Source organism: Mustela nivalis (assembly GCF_964662115.1).
Source record: "Mustela nivalis genome assembly, chromosome: 12".
Lineage (NCBI taxonomy): Eukaryota > Metazoa > Chordata > Mammalia > Carnivora > Mustelidae > Mustela > Mustela nivalis.
The window spans coordinates 32,504,057-32,524,369 of NC_139031.1; the positions used below are offsets into that span (position 1 = coordinate 32,504,057).

Below are 20,313 nucleotides of genomic sequence, written 5' to 3' on the forward strand. Positions count from 1 at the left end.
TCATAAAAGGGGCACCTGGATGGCTCAGTTGGTTAAACTTCTGACTCGTTGATTTCAACCCAGATCATGATCTTGGGGTCTTAAGATCTAGCTGTGTGGGGGACTCTGCATTGAGTGTGGAGCCTTCTTGAGATTCTTCTTCTACCCCTCCCTGATCATATGCTCTCTCTCTCTCAAAAAAAATTTTTTTCATAAAATGTATCACTTCATCATAAAGAAAAGCTTAATTTCCTGTCTTGTGAGAAACAGCCTTTATTTTTGTTTGAGGCTTTCTCTGTGGAGATGACGCCCCCTGCTGTGACAAAGCTAAACTGCAGACTGATTTTTTTTTCCTCTAAGGGAAAGGATATGAAGAATAAAGGTACAATTGTTGAGGTGAAAGAGACTTTATTTTGAATATACATATCATTCATTCAGTTTCATCTTTATAGTGCATAGTATATATGGAAATATATATGGAAAAATAAACATAGAAAAATCTAAAGATGGAAGTATACAGGCAAAGAAGACATTCGATATATACCCTTGAACAGGTTTAGAAGCACCATACAACAGTATCCATTAGAAAAGAGTAAATTCATGCAAAAAAAAAAAAATCTATCCAAACCATGGTAGGCAAGTGCAATCAGTACAAGTTATAGTTTCTTGGGTACAAAAGGTATACATGTTCTTTGGACTGGAAACGTAAGTGAATGGCTTGGCTTTTATGTCCAAGCCAGAAATCACCTATAGAAGGAAAAAGTGGATGCCACGTGTGACAATAAAGTATTTAAGGCCACAGATGGAGGTCATGAGCTTACAAAGAGAATACTGCGAGGTAGGGCAAGTTAAAAAAAAAAAAAAAAAAGTAGAGAAATGCAATAAAGCCACCTCTGCCTAAATGAGAAAAGAGCAAATGCAAAAGCATCAGAATGATAATAACCCTCTGTACTCTGCTGCGTTTCTCTTTTCTTTGTCAAAAGAATTCACTGAGTATCACTACAAAGTTCAGTGAATAAGATAAGGCAATAAACGCAGAGCCTTGGCATTAGGGCAAGTTTAATTTCCTTTCATTTTACATGAGAGGGGGGAAAAGAATATAGAACTAGTAATGTGCATTTTTTTATTCAGCACACTAATTTTTAAGTGTTCATAAATAGTTTGTTTGGCACAGGGGGATAGGTGTATGAAGATTAATTAAACCCAGGCTTCCACCTCCAAGATTTTACATGAGGAAAGCTAAGGAAAGATAAAAATTCCTTACTGTTTTAAAAATCAAGTGCTTAAAAGGCAGGTTTTAAAAATTGAGATGAAAAAAAAATCGATAAGGAAAAACAGCAAAGAAAGGCATTGAACAAAATCTCCTGGTTTCCTTTACAGTTTCTTTTTTTTTTCATTTATTTCTCCAAATTGCATTTTACAGTAGAAATGCAGACCATTTAGGATAGCTATGGCTCAATACTGCTTGGTACTTTCCTCTTAAGACATCATCTTCTTACACTCCACTGAACAGAAAACCATCCCTTCTACTGGCATGAACTTCTGCCCAATGAGACACTTGCTGCAGCAGGAACACAAAAAGCACTCTGTGGACGCATGCCAGCTGAAATTGTTATAGGTCACCCGCTGCACTTCAGGGTCGATGGCATTGTGGCACCCTTGACATACCTGTTAAGTTGATTACATAGATAACAGAAGAGGATGAGAAATCAAACTGATAGTAACATTTTCATGTTAGAACAAACAATGTCTTTCTTTCAGATGGTAAATTAAACTGAGAATGACCACCTCAAAAATATATAACTAAGATTGACCTTCTAGTTAACTTTTTAGCCCACCACTGTTAATGGATGTCTATAGAGAATGGGTGTCTCTGAGAAATAACAGGTAAAGACCAAACAGATGATTTGGTGCTTGTAAGATATCCCCATGGTGTTTGAGGCAGAAAGTCTTAATGGTGAGTTTCAGAGAAGTTTCATTCTAGTGTACTCTACTTTACTAATTATAGAAAAGTTTTATGATTTTCTCTATAAATCCAAATGCTGGTGAAGATGTGGAACAACAGGAACTCTCATTCATTATCGGTGGGAATGCAAAATGTACAGCCACTTTGGGAGACAGTTTAGCAGTTTCTTAGAAAACTGAATATACTTTCATCATACAGTCCAAAATGATGCTCCTTGGCATTTACCTAAAGGAGCTGAAAACTTATGCCCACAAAAACTTGCACATTGATATTTATAGAATCTTTATTTATAATTGCCAAAATCTGGAAGCAACCAAGATGTCCTTCAGTAAGTAAAGAGATAAATACACTGTGGTAATCGAGACAATGGGATATTAACCAGTGCTAAAAAAGACAGAGCTATCAAACCATGAAAAGACGTGGAGGAATTTTAAATGCACATTGCTAAGAGAAAGAAGCCAATCTTTTAAAAAAGTAACATACTGTATGATTCCAACCGTATCACATTCTGGCAAAGGCAAAACTATGGAGAAAATAAAAAGATGATTATTGGTTGTCAGGGGTGGGATGGGGGATTGGAGAGAAGACCAGGTAGAGAGCACAGAGGACATTTAGGGCAGTGAAAATATTCTCTAGTTTTATTATGATGGGTATATGTCATTTGCCCAGGCTATACTTTTGTCCAAACCCACAGAATGTGAAACACCGAGGATGAACCCTGAGGTGAACTGTGGACTCTGGGTGATTATGAAATGTGAATGTAGATTAATCCTTGGTAAAAAATGTAGCATTCAGGTGAGTGATGTTACAGTGAGTGAGATACTATATGTGTAAGTGTAGAGGTTATGTGGGAAATTGCTATGTCTTCCTCTTTTGTTGTAAACCTAACACTGCTCTTAAAAAATAGTCTTTAAGAAAAAAGATTTTCCTCAGTCATTAAAGCTTTGATGCATAATTTTACTAATCTTACCTCTGACACATGAGATTATTAACATCACTGGTTTCTAGAGAGTATGAAATGAAAATCATGTTCAAAATAATTAAGGACGCAACTTAAAATACTGCCAGTGTTTGAGAATAATTAGTTTGCACTAAAAATTGTAGTTAATTGGCTTCTGTTCTAAGTCATAATTTATGTATAATCAAATATTATAAAATATTAATACTTATATTCTCTGTGGAATTCAGTGTATGTTATGTACAAATAAATACATGGCATGCACATGTATCCACATCTACAACACACACAATTTTCTTCTTTAGCTGAACATCCATATGAAGAAAATAAATGAATAACCCTCAATATTTTAAGAGAAAACAAAACTACCCTATCGAGACTTCCAAAACACTAGATAGTTCATAGGCTTTCCTGTTTGTGCATATTCTGAATGAATGGAACTATCTAAAGTTTTTAAGTATTTTATAACAAGTAAAGAAAGTGACAGACTGTCCTGCATTACATAGAAGTGTCTAATCTTCAGCACCTTTGGTTTCTTAATGTGAATCCTTCAGAGAGGAGGGCATGTCATTCAGCCTGAGCCTCCTTACTTGAAAAGACCTTAAAACATGGCTGCTATTCAGTGGGGAAAACTGGTTTAGGTTGTGAAGTGAGGCCTTATTACAAATACCCACTTCAAACGTGCAATATACTTTCTATGCCTTTTTTTTTTTTTTAAGGTTTTGTTTATTTTGAGAGAAAGAGAGAGGCAGAAGGAGATGGGGGTAGAGATTTTGAGCTTGGCATGGAGGCTGACATGGGCTTGTTCCCACAACCTGAGATCATGACCTGAGGAGAAATCAAGAGTCAGACACTCAACCAAAGGCGCCCTGACTTTCCATTCTTTTTAGTGCTACATGACTTCTAATTACAGAGATTATAGCTATTTAATTCCCATGTTATGTCAACCTAGTGTTTCCTGAGAAGCAAGAGAGATATTCTCTTTCCATGATCAATATGTGGCTATTCCTGAATATGACAAAAATGGGTGTTTTAATTACAAGTGAGCTCTTAATTTGTAGCTGTATCATGCAAGCAATTGCTTTTGCACATAGTCATATTTTGTAGATTTATATTTAGAACATTGGCCTTTGCAGTTTTCTATCTTTCATATTAATTTTTCAATATTTTAAACTTGTTTGTGTAACATAGACGCATCTCACAAATTTTCTTAGAAAAAATTGTTTTTAGAACATGCTTTTAGACCATGACTTATCTTCTTTATCTCAACCCTCTAACAATACTTGTGGATCTTTTCATATCTTTTGAAATTCATATTTTTACTTGTGATTTTAAAAAAGATATAACTGGGGCACCTGGAGGGCTCAGTTGGTTAAGCGACTGCCTTCCGCTCAGGTCATGATCCTGGAATCCCAGGATTAAGTCCCGCATTGGGCTCCCAGTGTTCCATGAGGAGTCTACTTCTCCCTCTGACCTTCTCCCCTGTCATTCTCTCTCTCTCACTCTCTAGCAAATAAATAAATAAATCTTAAAAAAAAAAAAAAGAGATCACTACTATTCAATTATATATAAAATTAGGAAAATTTCTTAGGCTAAAAAAAAAAAAACTAATGAACACACTGAATGGTATAGGAATTTAGGCTTTGTGGCTTCATATAATTTAGTTTTTCTAATAATTTGTCATTCATTCCAAATTCTGACAGAGAGTCTCAGCTAAAACCTACTGCCCCTAATTCTTTATAAATCTGAAAGTTGCCTAGGCCTCATTGAGTGTCTGGGAGATGATGTGCTTTACCACTTTCTGCCTGGCATTTGATTTTGGGGGGTTCTTAAACTTAAAGTATTTCAATTTGTTCTGATTTCCTTCAATTTCTCCTACTTCTTTTAGTTTATTTGTATACACAATGTGAAAAAAAAAAAAAACAACAACACTAACAACACTTATTGTAATGACCTCTCTGGCAAGAGGTTCCTGTGAAGTCTCAGAGATGTGAATTCAGGAAATGGCCATTTGAGACCAGAATTCCAGAGACCATTCAGAGACAAACTAAGTGTATTTCCCACTATCCTCTTTCTAAGTTAATTTTTTCCCCACAGAAATATCCTGTTTTAAATTGAGTTCTTGCCTTCAGGTCCACAGACAATTTGTTTGTTTGAAGATTAAAAGATCTAAGCAGACTGATGCCCTGAACCAGACAATCTTCAAAATTTTACATCATTTAGTATGTGGAAGGGATAGCTTGTTTCATCATTAGCTGGTTTGTGCAGGCAATGGAAAGAGCTGTTCATTTTAATTTTAGGCAAAGGGCAATAGTACATCTTACTGAGAAAGTAAACTTCCTTAAAGAAATCGTACCACATTATAAAGCTAAATGATTTATAAATTTTCTCTCTGTGTTTTCATAATATCTCTGGTTATTCCTCTGTGTTGGTTAGTTACAAGCTAAGGAAGAGAAGCTTATAACAGTTACATAAAGCAGCTTCATCTGTTTAAGGCTTTATTCAGTATCTGAGTATCTACTGTGCCGTTCCTGTGGTGGAATTAGAAAACACCGCAGACAAAGTTCCCTGCCTACATGGAATTTGCATCCTGGTCCTTGAGACTGAGGTCACACAGCCCTATAGTAAAATATACATTATGATAACAATTTACCTTCAAAGAAACTGTAGCAATAATATTCAGGGAAGCAGTTTTTAGCTAAATTATGTACCAGGTCACATGGTGATTCATAATCCTTTCCCCAGGTATAAGGAGGCCCATGTTGATCCAAAGCAAATGAGAAATATTAGAGGACAAAGAAGTTACTTGAACATTTCCCAAGGGCAGACATTGAGGGCATGGAAATAAAAAGGCAAGCTCTGTCCACCAGCTGCTTATAGTCTAGGGGAGGAGACAGAAGGGTGGTATTAATTACACACAGATGTGCTCTGCTGGAGCACAGAGAGGCATCTTACCCAGAGAAAAATGGCTGGAGCTTAGGACCAAAAAAATTAAGAAAGGTATTCTAAAAAAAGCCTCCACTGAGTCTGAGCAGGTGAAACGGGGAATGGGGAGAGTGCAACAGATGGAGGAGTTAAGATGAGTAGAAGACCCAGAACAGTCCAAAAGCTAGAAAATGCGTAACTTGGTGAATATGATTTGGATTGGGTAACTAGTAGAAGAGGCTGAACAGGCAAGGAGGGGCTGGATCTGGTAAGTAAAGGCTTACTTGATTAGGTTTGCGTTTCAGAAAGATTACCTTCCATCATTATGGAAGGTGATTTTGGACAAGATGAAGAATGGACATGGGGAGACCAAACTTGAGGTCACTATAATAATCCAAATGACAAAAAATAAAGGTCTGAAGTAGAGTATAGCTGTAACTGTGAGGATCTGAGATTTACGGACGAGGCAGAATTGATAGAAAATGACGAATTATACTCAGAGAGTAGATAAAGGTTGAAAACTGGCACTGGCATCAGAACTTACTACGTTATTCCCACAGTACCACACTCCTAGAATGATATAAATACAACACTGTATTCCTTAGCCAGAAGCCTGCTTTACATGATAGCTCTGAGGAACTTTAGTACATATTTTCCTGCTTATAAAGAAGTAGATGTCTATCATTTTAATATCCCTTGGATTAAGAGGTTTACTATATATGGCCAACTTTCTTTATCCTTTATCTAAATTGCTTATCTCTTGGCCTTCGTGCAATAGCAGCTCTGTGTAAGCAGGGTAGAGCCAAGAAAAGAATATACTCTCACATTAACTATTTGAATGTTTGGCTGATAAAAATAAATCTAAATATGTAGGTCAAATTTTGTTATAGTCAATCAATTCAATGAGGGTTTAAGAAACAGGCATTGTACAACATCCAGGTTAAAAAGAGATAATGAAGCCACAGTTGGGGGCCCTAGGAACATGGAACAGAAAGCAAAAACACTCAAACACAGCTAAAGAACACAAACAGCTCCTAAAATCTTAATGTAAATGGACTCTGATCTGTATGATGAGAACCAATCAGTCTCATTTCCATTAAAGAACTTTTTTTAGTGGGGATTTGATAACTAAGTAGCACTTATAATCTATAGTGTAAACTGTACAGATAGAAATCTTGAGGTGGCTCACAGTCAATACATGTTATTGTTTTTGAATTACCTGAATTTTAAGACCCTATAGCAGGAATCACAGGTTTCTTACTTAACCGCAGTCCTTTCTGTTTCTCATTGGCTTAAATAAAGGCATAGTGTTAAGTCCTCAAGCAGGTCAAAGCACCCATACCCCAGAGCGCTTCTTACCACAGCATGATTCTTCACATAGCAGGGCTTACACACAGGCTTGTCATTGACCATCACATATATTTCCCCAGCTAGGATGTTGTCACAGTCAAAGCAGCAGAAATGTTTCAAATGCCAATTTTGGTTTTCTGCTTGGGTGTACTCATTGCTGAATATCAACTGGGAAGAGGGCAAAAATAAGAGGAATCACGTATTTTCCTTTTTGCTACAAATGACAAAGCTAGGTTCCATAGACTAGCAAGGGATTTAGATCCACAAGTAAAAAATCAACCCACTTTCCTGATCTCAAAGTCTGAAAATAACTTAATCCTTAAATTCAGGTTATTATTTCCTTCAGTCCAAATCAGTCTTCTATGTTCCTGGACAGTCTTTCATTAGTCAACACAGTTAACATAGACACCCCGAATGACTGAGTTAAAAGTTGTTTTCCCACTCAACTCCTCTGCGTGTAAATATTGGCTAATTCATGTGGACTTTCTGCCAAGGATGGCCCGGTGAAGATGGTTAGGGGACTCTATGGGGGCACCAGAGGGAGCCCATCTATAGGAGCTGCAGGGAACACACCTCATCGCAGCCAGCACACCGTGGTTTCTCACTGTCACAGTAATGTCTGCCACAGTACAGCTTCCCATTCTTCCAGAAATAAATCATGTCGACCAGGAGCTCGTGGCAGGTACTGCAGACGAAACAAGCTGGATGCCACAGTTTATCATAGCCGGCCCTTTCAGCATAGATGGCTGGGTCACCCTCTTTCATACTCTGTTTGCAGCAGTAGCAGGACTGAAAGGAAACCCGTTCAAAACAATATGTCATTGTAAGACTGGCATTTCTCATCGTCAGTGTCACAGGAATTCAGAGAAACAACTTCCAAGAGAAAGAATTCCTACTAAAATTAGTAATTTGTCCACAGAAACAGTAAGATGTCAGCATTTCCGGGAAATGGAATTTCTTGGCTTTCTCCAGGCTCTTCAAACCTAATTCTTGTGCCCTGCTGTAAAGGAGCACTGTTTCCTGAGTTATCACTTACAGAAAAAGGGCAACAATAATTTCCACCCCAACTTTTAAGTGGTTCTCCCAAAATCATTAACTTAGAGCTTATTGGTATTGGTATCTTTCTCTCTCTCTCTCTCTTTTTAAACAGGACTAAGCCTTATTGGTTAATGTGTTATTTGTATCTATGAGAAATATATTACACTAAATTTAGCTCTTATATTTTGTTCATGTGTATCACAATTCTCTTTTAATTTCAAGGCATAAGAAAAAGACTTCAATTTCCCTCCTATGAGAGATTTTTAAAAAGTAATATTGGTTGTATAGTTGACCCTCGAACAACACAGGGGTTGGGGTGCTGACCCCACACGTAATCAGAAATCTACGTATAAATTTGACTTCCTCAAAACTCAACTACTAATAGTCTACTACTGATTTGAAGCCTTACCAATAACATAGTTGATTAACACATATTTTGTATGTTTTATGAATTATATACTGAATTCTTACAATAGAGTAAGCTAGAAAAAAGAAATTATTATTAAGAAAATAAAATGGAAGAGAAAATACATTTATAGGACTATACTGTATCGATAAAAAAAAATCTGTGTATAAGTGGATCTACATAGTTCAAACCTGTGTTTTTCAGCGTCAACTGTATATCTATATAAATTTGAATTATGAATTTTAGGCATGTTCTCACAAGCAAAACTGAATTAACCTAATCATACATTATTCTTGTTTATGGGAAGAGATAAACAATTAACACCAAAATTATGTTTGGAAACAGATTCTAGAGGAGCATGTTGTCTTCCAGCATGACACCAATGCTAACTACTATGTATACATAAAACTCACAATTACCCTTGGCAACAGAGAATCAGAAAATTGGCGTTAGAGGTTTCAAATGTGATGATTGCTAAAATAAGCCTAAAATGAATTTTAATTTATTTCCTTCTCTTACTCTTTTGGAAATTGAGGAATGCCACCCCGCCTGCCCTCCCACCCCCCGTAAAAAATATTCAAAGAATGGGAAAGAACCTGTAGAAACAGACCAGTTGGGCCAACACCAGGAGCTCTGTACTTACATACTGAGTTTTTTTGTGTTCGGCTGATTTGTCTTCCATGGCCCCCACGGCTGCTGGGGTGCTTCTATCCCCGCTAGGGATGTACATTCTGTTGGGGCCTTGAGCATCCATCTCACGGGGAAGTTTGACATCTCCTACTCCCAGAGCTTCACTCTTATATTTCTTCACAAACTGTTCCATCTCCTTTACCTCTTTGGGAGACAACTCATGACACTTTGAAGGGTCCTGGTCATGTGCAGGGAGCTGCTTTGCCAGCTGTTTCTTTCGGTACTGTGCCCCCTCTGAGCCTGCCACTGGCTGCTTCTCCTTGGGCAGCATCTGCATGTACTGCCTGGCCTGAACCACAAGGAGACCCGTGTTAACTGAGAGGTGCCTTGGTCATCAGACAAGCAATATTTTATAGCACACACCAGAAGCAAATTAAGAAAGAAGGGGGTTTTATCCATTCATAACAGTCTTTATAATATAAATATCTTAAGATATTAACATAATCAAAAAAGGTATTGTAAAATAGATTAAGTTCAGTAAAAATAAATACATTTTTCTCCATGAAATTAAACTTTTGTTGTCAGTGTATAAGAAGATTTTGGTTATTAATGTTTACTTGTGTTATATATACAAATATATAATTGCAAGAGAACACAAATTTTTAGCAGGCATGGTTAAATGTTTAGAACTGCCTATGGATCAAGAACATTTTATCATTATATATAAAAAAAGATATCGTAAGATTCACTTGAATGATTTAATTAGTCTTCTTAAAAGACTTCCAAATGTTGTATTTGGTTGTTATAACAGTAAAAGGAGTTTGACACAAAATTACCTTTTTTTTCTTTATATAGTAAAATATACTGTTAAACACTTTTTGAGTTAAAAAAAAAGACAAATTCTATTCTTTCAGATAGTCCTTGCTATCTTAAGAGATACCTCTCAAGTATAAGCTAGAAGTTACTAGATATATACAAAATGTGTTTTTCATCTAATTATTTAAAAATGTCAGACCATTCCCTCAAAAAGGTTAACATACCTGAGTAGTCAGGAAAATTCTATGAGGTATCTAATTTTACTTTCAAAAACCAATAAAAGTTTGAAGTCAAAGTAATGGGAACCCCAGAAAAATAACAGACTTGAGGTTGATTAGGTCACCAAAGGGACTGCCCTAAAAAAGTAGCCCCTGAAATTTAACAAACAGACTGCCCTTCCCCTAATTATTTACCAATGCCTGATTCTGGACAGGAGGAGCCCATTCATAGGTAACTGTATTGATGGAGACATTCTTCTTGGCAGCAACTGGATTGGTCAATATCATAACATTACGTTTATACATGGGAATTCCATCTGATTTTAGCTTTGCAATCAGGGTGGTATATTTGGTGTCTTCAAAAAGTTTTCCCACTTTTCGATCCTCTTCATTGCTCAAGAGGACATCATGCTCTTCTTGGCCACACTTGCAGTTACGGCATATTTTTCTATAATTTTGGAAATAAGTTGGCAATAACTAATTATACCTAGTAAATAAGTAAGCATACTCATACATTTACAGTTTATAAAATACTTTTATACATGTTCCACAAAATGGTATGGAAAGGCAAGGTACTGGGCAGGGGGGATTCCAAGAAGCTATCCATAAATTTAACCAAGGAAACATAAAAATGTACCTTCACATTATAAGACTTTAAAAAGTTAGTTGTTCTTTTCTTTTTTAAGATTTTATTTATTTATTTGAAAGAGAGAGAGAGAGATCACAAGTAGGCAGAGAGGCAGGCAGAGAGAGAGGGGGAGGCAGGCTCCCCACTGAGCAGAGAGCCTGATGCGGATCTCGATCCCAGGACACTGGGGTCATGACCTGAGCCAAAGGCAGAAGCTTAGCCCACTGAACTACCCAGGTGCCCAAAAAGTTAGTTTTTAATTAAAAAGTGTACACTCAAGGGGGCATATCTGACCAAAGCCTCATCTGGTATTCCTCATTTTCTTAAATCAATAAGTAAATAGAATCACCCAAACACTATTACAGCAAGTTTCATATTTTATTGCATGGTAAAATTTCATAGCCATTACCTAAGTTTTTTGTTTTGGGATTTTTTTCTAAGTGAGAGGGAGGCTGATATAACTTTTCTGATCAAGGACTATAAAGCTATATGCAGCATTAGCTTTCCTCATCTCCTTTCCTGTCCCCTTGCTAATTTCCCTTCCTTTCCCATGTCCCGTTTTCTTTCTCTTTCTTTTCTTTCCCTTTATTCCTTCAAACATTCACTGACCACTTACTATGTGCTCTCATATGTATAAAAAACCAGATAGATGAAAGTCTCTGGAGCTTCAGAGAAATGAAATGAAAGATACCACTAGATGAAAGCTACTGCTCTCTTTCTCCAATCTGGTCTAGCAGGTAATCATTCTTTCATGCAACTTACATGAACATCCATGTGCTTAGCTTATATATAGCACTTAGCTAAGCTTATAGCAATGAACTTAGATTGATACACCCTATAACTGCATTTGTGATAGATAAGTACAGGATATTTTGAGAGGTCTAATTTTTACTTAGAACTGGTGAGAAAAGGGCTCCATAGAAATATTACTCCATAAGAAACTAACATTTAGGTTGAGAATCTGAAGGATAATGAAACAAGTATGGTGTGTGTGTGTGTGTGTGTGTTTACTTGAGATGGGATAAAGAAGAGAGAAGAAAAGCCTCCAAACATTGGGTAGAAAGTGTATTTGTGATGGTCCTGAATTAGGAAAGAGTTTGTGCCCTTAGGTCCCGTAATCAGAGAAGGCTGGCATGGCTGCAGTGAGGTAAATAAAGGGGGAGTGACAAGGTTGGAGAGGTAGGCAGGCATAAGATCATGTAGGGACTTGTAGGACACATTAATAGATTTGGCTTTTACTGTAAGAATAAGCAGGAGGCACTGAAGGCTTTTAGGTAATGGACTAACATGATTAGATCTATCATTCTCAAAAACTCTACCACCTATTATATGAGAATGGATTAGGGGTAGACATAATTGGAAGGAGTGAGACCAGTTCAATTAATATGTCAATAATGCATCCAGTTTGCATTCTACTACTGCTTTACAAGTGGAATTTATATTTTGGATGGTTATTGTTGTGGTCTAGGTATAGCTTAGACTATAGTATTTAACAGTGGAGATGGGGAAAAAAAAAAGAACAGATCTCCTCAAAGGTAAAACTGATGAAACTTTGTGGTTGATTTGGATGTAGTGATGCTAAAGGGAAGGCCCAATCTGTCAGAAAATGAACCCAGGTTTCCAGGATGAGTAAGCTGGTGGAAGGAATATAACTATGAAAGAACAGATCTGTGATAGTTGGGAGGGGGGAAGCTGATCAAAGCTCTCCAAAATTCAACTACTGAAAAGTTCAAAATGTCTACAAAACAGGGTAAAGATATCAAGTAGATTGTAGGATATGTAGATCTGGTGTTAAAACTGTAGCCTGTTAGAAAATATAAATTTGGGAGTCAGGGACTGACACATTTGCATGTAAAGTAAACAGATCACTTTCACTTCCTAGGCAAGAGTACAGGGAAAAGGTGGGGACTCAGGAAGGAGCCTGGCAGAGTAAGCAAAAGCTGGAAAAGGTGACTGAGGAAAACAGAGAAGTTGAGAGACTTTGTGGTGTTAAAAACACAAGCTGAAAGTTAATATAGGGCAATGGTAGTATATAAATCAGAGGGAGGAGTCGGAGAATTTAAAAAAATTTGTAATATCCTTACATTGTTCAGGAAGATATCGAAGATACAGATTAACATTTGATGTTGTTAAGCATGCATAGTAAGTTAACTAGATAACTTTAAAAAAGTTAATATGTCCTTTAAAAAGGACATATTACATATAATTTCTAAACTTAGAAAATGGAAGGGTGATATAAAATGCAAGTAATTAAACAGGAGGCAGTAAGAGGAGAAAAAAGAAACTTAGAAGATTAGGACATGTAGAAAGCACAAATCAAGATGGTTAACATAATCCAAATATACCAATAGTCACAGTAAATGGACTCAATGCTCCAGTTAAAAGACAAAGGATTTCAGACTGAGCAATACAACAAAATCAGACTTTATGCTACTTGGAAGAGACACTTAAAATTTAAGGATAAAGAAAGGATAAAAGCATAAGGATGCAAAGAGATACATCAGGCAAATTCCAACAAAAAGTAAATTAGATAGTTATATTAATATCACACACTTTAGACTTTAATGCTCTTTAATGAGTATTAAAGAGAATCACTACGTAGTGACAGAAATTTAAAATCACCTCTATAATGTAACAAGTATAAAATTAATATAGTTTAATAACCTATTCAAAATATATAAGCAAAAATAACAGAACTTTAAGAAATAAACTCATTATAATAACACTAAAAATTAGAAATAAAGATTTGAATAATGCAATAATCCTGATCCATAAAAAATATCCTATACAGTGACTGGAGAGCACTTCTTTTGTGAACAGTTGATACACTTCAGGAAAAAGAACACATACTGATAGACCAAGTCTCAAGAAATGCCCAAGGAATCACCATCAACCACATTATCTGATCAGAATATAAGTATGTTAGAAATCAAGAGCAAAAAAAGAAATCAGAGAGGGAGACAAACCACAAGAGACTCTGGACTCCAGGAAACAAACTGGGGGTTACAGAATGGAGGAGGGTGGGGGGACGGGGTAGCTAGGTGATGGGTATTAAGGAGGGTACGTGATGAGCATGGGGTGTTATATGCAACTAATGAATCACTGAATACTACATTAAAAACCAATGATGTGCCATAAGTTGGCTAACTGAACATAATTTGAAAGAAAAGTAACTAGAAAGTACTTTTGAAAGACTCCTAAAAAATTCAATATTGAAACAATCACAATAGGAATTAAAACTAAGATTTTTAGGAAAAAAGAAAACAAAACTATTACTTCTTGAAATGCAGAACATAACTGAGGGGTTGCTTAGGAGAAAAGACATAGCTAATATGCTCAAGCTGGAAGGACAAAAGAATAAAATTAGTAAGTTTAACTCAAGAAGTTAGGAAAAACAAAGAATAAGTCTAAAGAACATGGAAGATAATAAATAGCAGAAACTAATAAAACAAGTATTTGCTTCTTATAAGATACAGGGGAAAAAAAAGAAAAGCATTCCATACATTTTAACATCTCTTCTGACTACATTTTGCTTAGTAGTTTTAGCTCCAGAAGAAAAACAGACCGAATTTTAGGAAGGGTTTCTGGGGAAAAGCCCACACTAAACATACATCATATTTAGTGCATTTGTTTCATCAAGAAAGCAACCTTGCCATCACTTCACTCATACAGTCCTGTGGGTGCTAATCAGAGCAGTAAGAAAAACCAAAGAAAGTGAAGTTATAAGGATTCATCAGAAAGGAGGAAACTAAACCGCTATTAATCACAAACACTATGACTGATCATACAGAAATGCATTAACATCAGTAAGAGTTTAATAAGTTTTCTAGACTTAAAATTGGATTTCTCTATACTACTTAAGTTAGGAAAAAACAACTAAAAATTCTTAAATGAATCTCTTTGCCAAATAATAAATTATTAAATGATTATAGATTTTTGTGTTTTGTTTTCTTAAGGTGAGGTATCAAACTAAAAATATTAGATTTGACTTGTGCAGTCCAGAGAGAGAGAGAGAGAGAGAGACAGAGATATAGGGGGTGGGGAGGCAAACTAACTTCCTTGTGCACACATTGGTTAGAAATCTTTATTTGGTAAGAATGTGCTGAAGAGTTTGCATATTCTAGTTCAGCTATAAAAGACTCTTAAATCTGGTTATCTCATCCTCCCACCCAGTGGAAAGGAGCATCTTATTCTACTACAGTATGTTCTTTATTCTTGTTCTTTAGTTAACAAAAACAAAATAATCATCCATAAAACTATCACATTGCTTTTGGTCCAAGTTTAAAATCATACCTTCCTGAGCAGTCTTTAGTTCTTTAGGGGTGGGAATTTAGTCCTTAATATAGATAAATAGATCCTTATATGTCTGTGAACTATGGCATGCATCCTAATAATTAGCAAAGTGATTGACTAAAGAAGGGAGTAACAAAGTCACAAAGATATGTGATGAAGGATATGGACTTCCTCTGGAAATGTTTATTATCCAGTTCTACTCCAGAACAACATGTGCACCCTAAAATAAGGGGAGTTAGATTTTAGAATTTGAAAGACAAAAAAATATGTGAAATAAAGTCTGGTGGTTTCTAAAGCATGAACTATAACAAGCTATAGAATAAATAAGTTCTATTTGCTATGAAACATTATATATAAAAAGGTGTATTAGCCAATGATATAAGAGTCATCTCTATACTTTTTTAAAATTATTTGTTCTGGTTATTCTTGGAAGGTTTACGTTCTGAGAATATCTATCTTCCCCATCCATCCCTTCACCCATCCACATACCCTTATTAAGTAGGTAAAATCAGGTTTAAACAGTATACCAATAGCAGCAGTGATGAGGGGAAAAAGAGGTTTTCAGTTTTCTCAGTGGGGAAAGCCCATGATTGATTCATGATAGCTTTCAAAGTCCCACACATTATAAACCTCATCTGCATCCTCGTAGCAGCACGGTGTCTGCAGTAATAGAGCACTTGGCAGGAACAGGGCTGAGGGGTGGAATGGTTCTTTCAGTTTGAGTTGTCATCACTAAGCAGCTGGAGTGACCACATCCCTTTGGGACCCCTTACTCTAGAGCTCCATTTCTAAAATACAAGGGGATAGCTAGAAACCACAGTTCAAGAAAGAGACCTATAAAATCTGGGCCAGGTGCCAAGAGCTATCCATTATAGAAATCAATGCTATTTACTAGTTCAAAAATTATTTTAAATAATATGGGGGGGAGGGGTCAGGCTACAGTGTTTTACATTTGAATCAACTATTTAAATTGGAAATTTTTATTTCTACAAATCTCTCTTAAGAGAGATTTATTTATTTATTTGATTTCGATTTATTTATTTATTTATTTATTTGATTTTGTTTTTAATGTATTTATTCATTTGAGAGAGAGAGAACGCACATCAGCAGGAGAGGGATAGAGGGAGAGAATCTCCAGCAGACTGCACCGAGCGTGGAGCCCAATGTGGGGCTTGATCTCACAACCCCAACATCATGACCTGAGGCAAAATCAAGAGTCTGACACTTAACCGACTAAGCCGCCCAAGCACCCTCTTTTAAGAACTTTTAAAGTCATTAGGAAGATATCCAGTAAGTTTATCTAAACGAAAATTTTGTTGAGAAATCAGGGGAGAAAAGGATACCATTATCTTGGTACCCAAGAAAAGGTATGAGACTGAGTAGGACATTTATTACAGAATTAACTTCAGCCTAAAATCATCCAGATCTTATTCTTCGTAAGAAAATGAAGAATTTAAAAAAAAATTGATTTTATACCAACCTAAAACAAAACAAAAATGCCATGGGTGAGCACAGTAGTACCCACATGCTGGGGCAATGTTTGTAAGGTTTGTTTAGTATCTTTCTTCAGATGCTTCACCAGTAACTTCTGATGATTTATGCAGACAAAAGTTTGTTTACTACATTTATATGAGCTATACCAATTTGATAACAATTTTTGAAGGAATTATAAGTCAGTTACCACACTTAGCACAGTTGCCAAATCTCTAAATCTTCTAACCTATCCTTCCTATAGAACACTACTCAAATTCTCCATAGGATGTTAATAAAACTTAGATTGGGGAAGAAAGAAGGGAAGTGAATTCAGAATTAAGTTTATTTAAAAGAGTCTTTTAAACAACCTTTTTAAAAAAGTTGCAAATGTAATCTGATAGGCCAGGAAGCTCTAAGGTATGGGGGAGTAGGGTTATTTGTACTAAAAAGTTCTTTGTACAAAAAGTTTAAGGTGTTAACACATACACATGTAAAGGTTAATATGCATGACAAATTGGAACTGTATACTCACATTTTTATATTTCAACTTTGGATTTCTTGAGTTAAATCCAGGAGAGTTACACCAAAATTTAGCAAAAGTATTGTCTCAGAAAAATAGAGATTTACAGTTTCAAGCTGAAAGCAGTCAAGATACTATTTTTCATCCCCCACACCCCCCCATAGAGAAATTATTTTGTATGACTCTTTGTAAAAAATATTATTTTTACAAGGCAAGTAGCAACAACTGGAGTGCTTTGACATGCTGCCAGCATTCACAGAGATTTAAAGGTATGGTCACGGCACAGCTACAAACCGTATTTTAAAAGGGTTGGAAGCTGCCGTTTTATAACAAGGATATACTTATAAGGACTTAAGCATGGGCCTCTGTTACAGGATTCCACACAAGGATTAATCCATTTATGGTGGGAAATTTTTAGTTTTCAGCCAGCCCTAAACCAATCAAATCCTCTGGACAGATGTGTGCTATATTGAAGTAACACTTTTCTTACAAAATGCTACTATCTCAATAGAAGGATTTATCGAAGATAAAAGACTCATTCTATTACTTACATGATGAATAACTATTATTCTAATGATATTACTACACTTTCAAAATGAAACGAATGACTATAAATTCAAAATCTTGGGTTTGTGTTCTAACATCTCATAAATATTTTTAGCTCTAGATATTATTTGGAAGTGTGTCCAGAAGACAGCAGTTCTTATTGAGTAAATATCAGGCATCCTCAACCTTTTATTTTTCTCTAGTCTTGTCATTACTGATGCAGTGAAGAAAGAGAGAGCTCACAGTTAAAGCATCATTGTCCACAAAGATGTATATGTCACAAAAGCACCACACTGTAGAGAAGACAGCCTGATGCAGCCCCTAAAGGTCACTGATCACAAACATAGGCACATGGGTTTTAGCTTGTGTTCTGCCTTGTAGAAGGTGGTGTGATGAGGAAGGTTCTGGCAAAAAATTTGGGTTCAAATTCCAGCTCTGCTGTCTATTAGCCATGGCTCTGGTAAGTCATTTAATTTCCCTAAATCTTTGATTTCTCATATAAAATGGAATACTATCACTTACCTCAAAGGATATTATGAAGATTGGTTATAATGAGGGACATAAGATGCTGAAGTAAGCAGAGTTCTAAGATGGCCCCTCTGACCTGTACCCTCTGGTGTTACCCCCATGATTATGTTACTATGTATGACAAAGGGAGATTACCCAGGTGTACCAAATCTAATCACATGAGCCCTTTGAAAACAAATTTTCTCTGGCTGGGCACAGAAAAGGAAGCTCAAGAGATTTAAGGCACAGAAAGGATTCTAAGTGGTGTTAGTGACTTTGAAGACAGAGGTGGCCTTGTGCCAAGGAATGTGGGTCGCTCCTAGAAGTTGGGAACAACCTCTGACTGGCAGTTAGCAAAGAAACAGAGATAACCTACAACCACAGGAAATGAAGGAAATGAATTCTACCAACATCACAAATGAGTTTAGAAGCAAATTCTAACCCCACTTTCAAGATTAGAGGCCAACCTGGCCAAAACCTGTTTTCAACCTTTTGAAATTCTAAGCAGAGAATCCAGCTACAACTGCCTTGATTTCTTGCCTAAGGCATAAATGGAATCCATTAATAAGTGTTGTTTTAACCTGCTAAATTTGTATTAATTTTGTTATGCAGCAATAGAAAATCATTACAAGTGCTTATTAGTGTGTGACACATAGGAAATTTCATAAACTATATTTCTTATTAATATCTAATAGGCTCAGACAAGTCATTTTAACTTCCTTGGGTTTTAGGTCTTTGATCTAAAAAAATAAGGTCTGACTAGCTAAGTTCCAAGTTCCCACTCTAAACTTCCATAAGTCTAAGAATTCATTTTTAGATGAATTCTCATTAATTCATTTTCCACAACTGTTGCAACACACCTTGAACAGGCAATCATGACTGCTGGATCTCTTTCTTTCACTCTCCAGATCCATTCTGCACCCTTCTGCACAGTACCCTGAGCCATGCTCTAGGCGGCTAGCATTGGAAGATACCAGCAGGAAATCTGAGTGATGAAGAACAGTAAGGTCTAAGGATTTATTTCCTGGCTTCCTACAAGTGTACAAGGTGCTCAGGCCAAAAATGACCTCTTACTTTACTTGGGGATATGTAGAAGCAGGGAAGAAGGTGCCAAAACTGAAATGTGCCACCCCAATCCCCTGATTTGTATATTGAGGCCCTAATCCCTAGTGTGATGTATTTGTAGATACAGCTTTTGGGAGGTAAATTTAAATGCGGCTCAGGTCATGGTCCCGGGTCCTGGGATTGAGCCCCACGTCGGACTTTCTGCTGAGCGGGGAGCCTGCTTCCCCTCCCCCTCTCTGCCTGCCTCTCTGCCTGCTTGTGGTCTCTGTCTGTTAGATAAATTAAAAAAAAATTTTTTTTAAATGAGGTCATAAGAGTAGGGCCCTAATCTGATAGGATTGGTGGCCTTGTAAGAAGATGAAGAGAGAAATCTCTCCATGTGCATGCACAGAGACACGTGAGGACACAGAGAGAAGGTGGCTATCTGCAGCAAGAAAAGGTTTCTCACAGAACCCAGCCATGCTTTGATACTGAACTTCTTGTACTTCCAGCCTCCAGAACTAGGACACTATGTCTGTGATTTCAGCCATCCAGTCTATGGGATTTTGCTATGGGAGCCTGAGCTGACCTAGACAGGGAATAAGGAAGAGTTCTCAGAGGTAATGCTTGAACTGAGACTTGAAGAATAGGAAGAACTTTTTGTTTCATGATGGTAAGATGTAGGGTCTTTCCAGCTAAAAGAAACACACACACACACACACACACACACACACACACACACACTTATCAGAATTTCAGGGAACAGCATGTAGATCAGCAGCTGATGCACAGAGTGCTTAGAAGGGAAGTGGGAGAGAATACACAAGCAAGCAGGAGTTGAGGTTTGAGGTCAAAGATTTTGCCTAAAGGATCAAGCCCAGTGGGAAAGCAATGAAGGTTCTTAAGCTATTGGGAAGTACACAGTTGTATCTGTTTTCAAGACCATTCTGTGGCTGCGTGGAAGTCAGATTGCTAAAAAGTGCAGAATAATTTAGCTCTGATTTTTATAATGTGTC

General features: G+C 36.6%; 1 protein-coding gene across 1 annotated transcript in view; it reads right to left on the reverse strand.

Moving 5' to 3' along the window:
* Window positions 1-370: 370 nt before the first annotated feature.
* The window catches only part of TES (testin LIM domain protein), a 45,298-nt gene continuing 25,355 nt past the window's right edge, over window positions 371-20,313 (reverse strand). The window contains exons 3-7 of the mRNA XM_082692467.1: window positions 10,482-10,734; window positions 9,266-9,601; window positions 7,752-7,967; window positions 7,188-7,346; window positions 371-1,647 (exon numbers count right to left, since the gene is read on the reverse strand). Of these exons, the coding sequence (XP_082548593.1) occupies window positions 1,459-1,647; window positions 7,188-7,346; window positions 7,752-7,967; window positions 9,266-9,601; window positions 10,482-10,734 (1,153 nt within the window). The 3' untranslated portion in view covers window positions 371-1,458. The remainder of the gene's footprint in view (window positions 1,648-7,187; window positions 7,347-7,751; window positions 7,968-9,265; window positions 9,602-10,481; window positions 10,735-20,313) is intronic.